The sequence below is a fragment of the Helianthus annuus genome, chromosome 12, assembly GCF_002127325.2.
Source record: "Helianthus annuus cultivar XRQ/B chromosome 12, HanXRQr2.0-SUNRISE, whole genome shotgun sequence".
Classification (NCBI taxonomy): Eukaryota; Viridiplantae; Streptophyta; class Magnoliopsida; order Asterales; family Asteraceae; genus Helianthus; species Helianthus annuus.
Genome location: NC_035444.2, coordinates 78468398 through 78478110, shown reverse-complemented (window position 1 = coordinate 78478110; position 9713 = coordinate 78468398). Strand labels below are relative to the sequence as shown.

The window sequence follows — 9713 nt, the reverse complement described above, 5'->3', positions numbered from 1 at the left end:
TTGAGAATCAGGATGATCGGAAAGTGGGTAAGGAGTTCAAGATGCACAATGATGGTGCTTGTCATGCTTTTGGCGGCAAATCCTATAGTTCCGTGTTGAAAAACCAAAGTACGGTGACTCCGGTGGATGGTCTGTCGATTGAGTTACCTCCTGTCAATACGGAGACTAAAAAGAGTTTGGAGTTTAAGTCACTTGTAGGAGAGACTAAGGATATTGATATCCTAAATAATCTGAAAGAAATTCTGGACGAAGGTCTGAAACTTAGATACTTGGGTGGACTGAAAGTTCTTATCTCGTTCAGCAGTGTACAGGAAGCAGATGAATACTTAAGACTTAGGGTGGAGGAATGGGAACAATGGTTTTCAAGGTTATATATGTGGGAAGGGATCCCGCCGTTGTTTGAAAAAGTGGCCTGGATTAAGGTGTTGGGTGTCCCGGTTTCCTTATGGGATCGTCATATTTTAAACAGAATAGGAGAAAGATGCGGACGCCTCCTGGTGAAGTCTGAGGCTTCACCAGATGACGGTAATATGGCGGAAGATCGAATGGCGATTCTGGTCGAGACTGGGAAAAGACTTTCTAAAGAACTGAACCTAAAATGGAAAGATCACAATTTTAAAGTCTGGGTTGAAGAGATGTCTGGACAATGGAGTCCGGCATTCCTGGATATGAACTCGTCGGACGACGTTGAGGTGTCGTAAATGAGTCGCCTGAGATGGATTCTCCGGTGCTGTCACCGGAAGGTGAAAAGTCTAATAATCGCAGGCGTGAACATACGAAAGGCCGCATGTCGGGTTCTCCATTGCAGTGCATGGGAAATCAACAAAATCCTCGTTCCCCCATGCGCATGTCAATGAGTCTCCTTGGGATCAGGAATTGGAAGCAGACTGTTTTATTGAGGAGAGAGAAAACATGGGGGATAACTCAAAGGAGTATGGGTCTGATCCAGGGTGTGTTGGGCCTGGGGTTAAGCCCACACGTCCAAGTTGTATCACTCTGAGGCCCAACCAAAAATCTAAAAGAAAGAAAACCCAGGAATTCAAGACCCCGGATCTTAACGTTTGGCTGAGGATAATGCGTCGGCTGAGGTGGGTGAGGACTCTGATCCGTTTAATCTCGAGGAAATTTTCAGATTAGAGGAAGAACAAAACAGGGGGGTGAGGAGATTCGAAGAAATAACACTCAAGCGGAGTCGAGAGGCGGAAATCCGGATACAGATCACAGTATTGAGGGGTTCAAAGCGGAAGTTGAGAACACCCTCGAGTTCGGAGCTAGATTGGGTATCGATGTTATCGGCTTTGAAAATCACATGAGAAAATTAGTAAGTGGGGAAATGGAGAACATAGGTTGCAAATGAATTTTATTTCATTAAATATCAATGGGGTTGCGGCTGGTGCCAAAGGTTCTTAGGTAAGAAGGTTGAAATGTAAGCTTAAAGCAGATGACATAGGTCTTCAAGAGACGCACAAGCCGGGGTTATCAGACTTTGATCTTCGTAGTTTTTGGGATATTTCTAATTTGAAAGCGGCCTCGGTGGACTCAGTGGGTAGATCTGGGGACTGGCGTTGATGTGGAAGCCGGACGTCTTCAGTGACGACCTGATTTTGAAAAATCAAAGATATCTGATGGTTTCGGGGAAAGTGTCGAATGTGGAGGATAGAGTTAATATGGTTAATTTACACGCCCCTAACGATGCTAGGCAAAGAAGAGCCCTGTGGGATGAGATTTCGATGCTGATCAGGCAATACGCAGGGATATGGATTTTCTTTGGTGATTTCAACGATGTCTGGTCTGAAGAGGAACGGGTAAATTCCAGATTCGACTGTGGTGCAGCCGATGCTTTCAACGGGTTCATTACGAGGGCTGAGCTTCTTGAATATTCCATGATAGGTGGTAAGTTTACTTATATATCCGGTCATGCTGATGTAAAACTTAGTAAGCTTAATAGGTTCTTGGTCAATGACTTGTTTATGAGCCGATGGCCTTGTGCAAAAGTTGAAGTTCAGTCGAGGGGTTTTTCTGATCACTGCCCGATTTCTTTATGGTGCAACAATACTGATTTTGGTCCTATTCCGTTTAATTTTTTTAGTTCTTGGGTGGGAGAACAAAAATTGTTGAGTATTGTTCAAGATGCTTCAGCGGCCGATTTAGTAGGGGGTAAAAAAGATGCTGTGTTAGGCACGATTCTAAAACGAATTAAAGGGGATATCAAAAAATGGAGAAAAGAGGTTAATGAAGCTGAAAATATGGAAGTCAACGAGATGGTCAAGACTATTGAAGAGATCAAATATAAAGCTACTCTTGGGCCTATTTTGGACAGTGATAAAAAGATCAGAATGGACCTCAGAGTTAAGGTCAGAGACAGGGAGCAGGTAAAAGCAAAAAATATGCAATAAAAGGCGAGGGTCAACTGGGTGAAATTTGGGGACGAAAACAGTTCCTATTTTCATAAAGTTTTGAACATGAACATAGCGTCTAGCAGGATCAATGGGCTTCGTTTTGACAATAGAGTAGTATCGGATCCGCTGGAACTTAAGGATGAGATTAGAAATTGGTTTAAAAAGCTTTTCTCGGAACCGATTAGACGGAGACCAAAGTTCAGCAGGGATGGCTTGCCAAGATTGTCGGATCCGAACGGGCTGAGTTTGTGTGAACAGTTTTCGGAAGCAGAGGTGTTGAGAGCTATTAGGAGTTGTGATGGAGGAAAAGCGCCTGGCCCGGATGGGTTTACTATTGAAGTTCTTAAAAACATTTTGGGATGACTTAAAACCCCTGATCATGGGGGTTATGAGGGATTTCCATAACAGTGGTAGTATTAGTAAAGGATGTAACTCTTCGTTCGTGGCAAAGATCCTGAGGTGATAACGAATTTTCGCCCTATTTCCCTTGTCAGGTTGGTTTACAAGATTATTTCTAAAGTCTTGGCTAACCGAAGTTATTTCGAAGACGCAATCGGCCTTTGTCGGGGGGAGAAATATGTTAGATAGTCCTCTTATTACGAGTGAATCCGTTGCTTGGGCGAAGAAGAACAAAGCGGATTTGTTAGTTTTCAAAGTTGATTTTGAGAAGGCGTATGATTCTATTAATTGGAAATTTCTTTTTCAAATGATGGAATATATGGCTTTCCCGGAAAAATGGATTGCTTGGATAAAAGGGTGTCTTGTGTCCGGAATGGGGTCGGTCTTGGTGAACGGTTCGCCGACGGCTGAACTCAAATATAAAAGGGGTTTAAGGCAGGGAGATCCCCTCTCTCCTTTTCTCTTTATAATTACTATGGAAGTCATAAATTTATTCTTAAATAGGGCGACGAATCTTGGTCTTTTCCATGGTTTCCAACTTCCAAATGGTGGCCCATTGTTATCTCACGTCTGCTACGCAGATGATGTTTTGTTTATTGATAAATGGTCGGAGCAGAATGTGGCTACCCTTAGTCGTCTTCTTAGATGGCTAAACTTGGTAACGGGCCTAAAAGTCAACCATCAAAAATGCAAGTTGTTTGGGATTGGAGTTGAGGATAGGGAAGTTGCTCGGTTGGCGTTAGTTCTCAAGTGTGAGGTGGGCCGATTACCTTTCACTTATCTAGGCATTCCTATCGGAGTTAACATGAAACGGGCGAAGCTATGGAAACCGATTGTTGATAAACTTTATTCCAAATTATCCAGATGGAAAGCCAGACATCTGTCGTTCGCCGGGAGAATGACTTTAGCAAAATCGGTGTTGGGGAGTCTTCCAGCGTACTACCTCTCTCTTTTCGCGACTCCAAAATGTATTCTAAACAAGCTTGAAAAGATTCGAAGAGATTTTATCTGGGGTATTTCGGATAGGTGTAAAAAGGTCAGATGGGTCCGTTGGGATTTGTTGCTAAAATCTAAGAAAAAGGGTCGTATGGGGGTCGGAAGTATCTAGGAGTTTAAGAACGCGATGCTAACCAAATGGTGGTTGAGGTTCAAGGCGAACCCGAATCAGCTCTAGGCTAAGGTCGTTGCGTCGACCCATCATAATAACAACTTGAACAGCTCATTCCCTTAAAAAAATCTATTCCCGGTGTATGGAAAGACATAGGTTCTCTGGATTTGGAGTTATCGAAGCTGGGAATTAACTTGGATCAGAATTTGATAGTGGAGAACGACTCGTGGAAATGGAGGAATGATACCGACGTTCCGTTTTCTATTAAACAGGTCCCTAAAGACATCGAAAGCGCTAAGCTGGCTGGATCGCCCGATGACACGCCGTTTCCTTGGAATAACTAGGCGACTCCTAAATCTAATTTCCTGATATGGAGAGTGCTAATTAATAGATTTGCTTCTAGAGAAAGTCTGATAAAAAGAGGGATCGTGCTCGATGACGGCTGTTGTCCCCGTTGCGGTTTGGATATGGAAAGCAATGACCATATTTTCCTAAGATGTTTATGGGCCAAATGTATCAGGTGGAATATCTTGGCTTAGGTCCGAATTAGCTTCCCCGGAGACTATAACACGTTTCGGGAGTTCTTTGACTATATTCAACAGAGGCCGGGAGGAAGAACTTGGAAACGGATCATTCATACGGTTGTGTTAGCTACGGTGTGGAGGATATGGAGTGCACGGAATATGAAAGTGTTTGAAGGGCGTTTCATCCCGATTAAAAACACGGTGGATCTTATTAAAGAAGATACCTTCTTATGGTTAAGTAACCGGGCGAAAATTAGAAAGGCCTAAATGGGAAAATTGGGTGAAGTTTGACGTTTTGGTTCACTAAAGTTGGCAACATATCAGGTTCACTAAAGGCTATATGTGTCGTATAGGTCTATATGACGTGTCAGGTAACTCTATACAACATGTATTAATTTTTTAAAATATTTATTAATATTTATGGTTTTTAAAACAACATACATTAATTGCCAAAAAAAAAAAAAAAAAACCCCATAGATTTCCTTCGTTTCTTCATCGATTTATAAATAAAACACCATATACTACATAAAACCTTGTAGTTATAACTATAACAAACCTTAAAGCAAATATATTATACACCATATATGCAAAGATAAAACACCATTTGAAAAAATAAACCCAACTCAACTCACTTAAAATGATTTTTTTATTTTTTTATATAATAATACTTACTCAAATTAAAGATAAAAATATGTTGAGTTTTATAGTACGTGTAACTTTAAAAAAAATATATAACATATGAAAAAGTTAATAATATTTAAAAAATAAAGAGTAATTCCATTTTAGGTTATTCTAATTATAACCCTTGTTAGTATAACTTCCTATTTAATGTTTAACATACATTACAAAAAAGTCATTAGTCTAGTTATATCATCTATTAGCACCATTAATCCAAAGGTCTAGATTCTTAGCATTTTTAGACACAATGACTTTTAGTAAAAGTCCACCCAAAAAATATTGCTTAGGTTGTGGGGTGTGAAAGGGGTGTAGGAAAAGGAGCTCATAGAATTTAGTGCAAATGGGAAATCTCACCGATCTGCCCGACTGAAAGGTTTTGATTAGATGGGAAGGGGAACACCAAGGGCTGTAAACGAACCTTAAAGCAAATATATTATACACCATATATGCAAAGATAAAACACCATTTGAAAAAATAACCCAACTCAACCCACTTAAAATGATTTTTTTTTTTATTTTTTTATATAACAATACTTACTCAAATTAAAGATAAAAATATGTTGAGTTTTATAGTACGTGTAACTTTAAAAAAGGATATAACATATGAAAAAGTTAATAATGTTTAAAAAATAAAGAGTAATTCCATTTTAGGTTATTCTAATTATAACCCTTGTTAGTATAACTTCCTATTTAATGTTGAACATACATTACAAAAAAGTCATTAGTCTAGTTATATCATCTATTAGCACCATTAATCCAAAGGTCTAGATTCTTAGCATTTTTAGACACAATGACTTTTAGTAAAAGTCCACCCAAAAAATATTGCTTAGGTTGTGGGGTGTGAAAGGGGTGGAGGAAGAGGAGCTCATAGAATTTAGTGCAAATGGGAAATCTCACCGATCTGCCCGACTGAAAGGTTTTGATTAGATGGGAAGGGGAACACCAAGGGTTGTAAACGAACGCAACGTTCAACAAACAATTCGTGAACCATTCGACGGAAAATCCATTTATGTTCGTTCGTTTAGTTTAGTTAATGAACGAACATGAACAACAAATTCTATTCGGTTAGTTAAATGAATGAACACGAACATATTTTTCTTTCGTTCAGTTGCGTTCGTGAACATTCGGTAATGTGTTCGTGAAAATTCGTTCATGTTCGTTTATTTATGTTGTTTATTAAAGATATTTTTTGGCATTTATTTATTTTATCTAATTAAACTTTTTATATTTTTTTAATTCTTATTTATCTCGTTACCCAAACAAATAAAATAGGAAACCCTATCTTCACCTAATTTGTGCACCGTTCCACTTTCCTTTTTATTATTCACATCAAAAAATATTATCGTTCAACGAGTAGGGCTTCAAGGTCTAGTGTCACTCCTTCTCGCCATCCACCTCTAGCCACCGGCTTCTTCGTCAATTTTATCTGTGTTCGTTTGTGTTCGCAAATTGTTCGTGAACACGTTCCTTTCCTTAGTGAACGAAAATTTTCGTTCAATAAGTGTTCATGAACCGTTCGTGAACACATTATATCCTTAATGAACGAACACGAACAAGTCCTTGTTCATGTTTGTTTGGTTTGTTTATAGCCCTAGAAACACTACCCCCTTTAAGGGGAGGAAAGGAAGGCGGTCTGAGGTGTGTGGTTGATGGAGGTGGTCGGGGAAATGAAACCACACCCAATAGCCTTATGCATTAAGATCATTCATTAAAGAGTAAATTACGGTTTTGGCCCATGTTGTTTAGCCAGTTTAACCATTTCAGACCAAAAAAGAATTATTTAACATATCAACCCCCGGGGTTGCATTTTATAACGGTTTTGGCCCCTGACACTAACTTTGTTACTTTTTTTGCAGTTAAGTGTAAGGGTAATTAAGTCATTATAGACCTTAGGGTTTGTTTTTGATAATTAAAAAGTTCTTTTAATATTTAAGAGATTATTAATGCAATTACTCAAGTTATTTTTATTATTTCGTTATTTTCATGATTATTATTTAACAAAACACGTTTTAAATATACAAATAAATATGTATTTTCATTAACCGTTTATTTTGATAAAAGTCATTTTAAAAAATAATTTGTTTAAACCATCTATCGTTTTTAAAATTTTTCATTTTTAAACCGATTGTTTATTAAAATCGTTCTTTTTAAAGTTCTTTGTCTTTTTAAAGTTTTTTTAAACCAATCGTTCATTTAAAATCGATCGTTTTTAAAAAAAAAATTAAAATCAAACAACTTTAAAAAGAACGATTTTAATAAACAACAACAACTATACCCAGTAAGTCCCACAAATAGCATAAAAACTATTTGTAGGGTCTGGGGAGGGTGGAGTAGGCGAACCTTACCCCCATTTCTAATGATAGAGTGGCTGCATCCAGAGAGACGCCCAGCTCGAAACAGACAACCAAGCGACAAACGAAACTAAATAAATAGGCAAATAGAAAAAAAGAGTGATGAAAGAGTAACATAGAAAAAAAAACATGAAAATGTATAATATGTCAAGTCTAAAAGGGTTGATTAAATAGTAACATAGTAAAAACAGGAACATGGATAGTCTGACATACAACATATAGACATGCCAAGTAACAATTACACGCCAAGTCCACCTAAAATGTATAAACATCTAGAAGCTAAGGCAAAACTGTATCTTCCCATAAAAGTCATTAATCTTAATCCTACGCTTCCATGACCTTCTACCCTGGACCATGTTCTCAGAGAGGTGCAACTCTAGCAAATCTTGTCAAATTCTTCATCCCAAATCAATTTGGGTCATCCTCTACTCCTCCTCCACTCCATAGTGATGGTTTCCACTACTTTAACAAGTGTTGTCGTCTGCCACATCCTCATATTGCCAAACCATCGCAGCCTCCCCTCCTTTATCTTATCTGAAATACTAGCCATTCCTAACCTTACCCTAAATACCTCAATTCTTAACCGGTCTACCCTTGTGTGGCCACACATCCACCTCAACATCTGTAACGCTTCACATTTTCTGTACTTTCCATATTTAGAAAGTTGTATTCAAATTTTTATTTTTAGAAACTTGTATTCTTACTTCATTTCAATCATTTTAATCTCGAGACTTTGATCATAGTGGAAATCGTATTTTTATATCAACCATTTTTAATTATACGTGCATAATACGTAGTCAATCGCAAAATACAAGTTTTAAATTAAAACCGAGGCATACATCGAGATTATATTTTCTCCGAATCACATTCTTACATGTATCATACTTATAATATACTTGCATACACCTTTATAGCATAAAATAACCAACATTACAAGTGCAGGACTAAAAATGAAAATTTCCATCTCCCCAACCACTTTCTTTAGTATCCTAACCTCCAACCAACTCATTTAATACCCCAAACCCACCTTCTATAATGCTCCTCCTAACTACCAACCGCCTTCATTAAACCCCAAACACTTAACCCTCATATAAATACAAACCCTAACACCTTCCAAACACTTACACCACCTCCAAATCACTTCCAAACTCTCTCAAATCTGCTAGATTTTCAACTTTGGGCAAAAAGTTCAAGAACCAAAATCGGTAACTTCAGTGTTCCAACAACTCAATACTCATCAAACTCACTAAGTGAAAATTTCTTCGCAAACCGTGAGTATACATGACTCCCTTTTTACTTTTAACACTTTTGGGTGAAATCCGTATATGCTATTAAACTCACACAATCACATACTTTATGCTTAAATCACAATCAAACAATCCAACATACATGCTTAAAATGTAATACTTGAATTCATATATGCTAGACTATTCTTATGCTTTATACTTGTCACTAACTTCGTACAAGCCTCCCTTAACATGTATAGCTCTATAGGAGTAATGCACCACCCGTAGTCTTGAGGTTATGTTAAGCTAATCATAACGGTCTTATCGTTGCGACGATAAGATTACGCCAGCAATAATCTTTGGGTTGACATTTATAGTTGCATGCTAGTATTGTATGTTAATTCTAGTTAACGATTATGCCATATGGATTCGTTTAAATTGTTATCCTTATGCTAGTAATCAAACTTGTATGCTTGCCAATACTTTTGTATTGAACTATACTTTAATACGCATTGTAGGAAATTGATGATCATGATGATAATGATGACGAACGGAATCTAGTAGGATGGCTAGAAACCCATTTATATTTAGTCATTTTTGTTGTAATTATCTTTTGTTCAACTTGTCGTAATTTGTTTCCAAACTATGTGATGCAAATTCTAGAAATGAAATGAAATTATGTTTATTAAACACTTGTCACAATTAGCGTTATGAAGTCTCGAGCAATCTCATTCGTTTCACTCTGATGTTTCCGCCATCAATTGGGGTGTGACAGATTGGTATCGTAGCCATAACTATAGGGAATTGGGAAAATTGCCATGCTTTTGACCTAGTCTATAGTTAAGCACCATACTTGATCATACTTGATTTATGTGTTAAATTCTCGAAACGTCTTTTATGTGCTCGTATTTATTTTCCTATTTCAAAACATATGCCTTCCATTGGCAACTCTTGATGACCATGTTAAAACATGAAAACGCTCGTATTATAAAAACGAGAAGACTTCACCAAAATAGGAATGAAACCCAC

At 37.7% G+C, this 9713-nt stretch overlaps 1 protein-coding gene across 1 annotated transcript; it reads left to right on the top strand.

Annotated features, from left to right (window-relative positions):
- The first annotated feature begins 1568 nt into the window (after window positions 1-1568).
- Window positions 1569-2396, top strand: LOC110891559. The gene has a single exon (XM_022139263.1). The coding sequence runs from the start codon at window positions 1569-1571 to the stop codon at window positions 2394-2396; it is 828 nt and encodes a 275-aa protein (XP_021994955.1).
- Window positions 2397-9713: the final 7317 nt, after the last annotated feature.

Excerpts from the sequence above, each read along its gene's own strand:
- LOC110891559 (XM_022139263.1), top strand. The coding sequence starts at position 1,569 with ATGTGGAAGCCGGACGTCTTCAGTGACGACCTGATTTTGAAAAATCAA.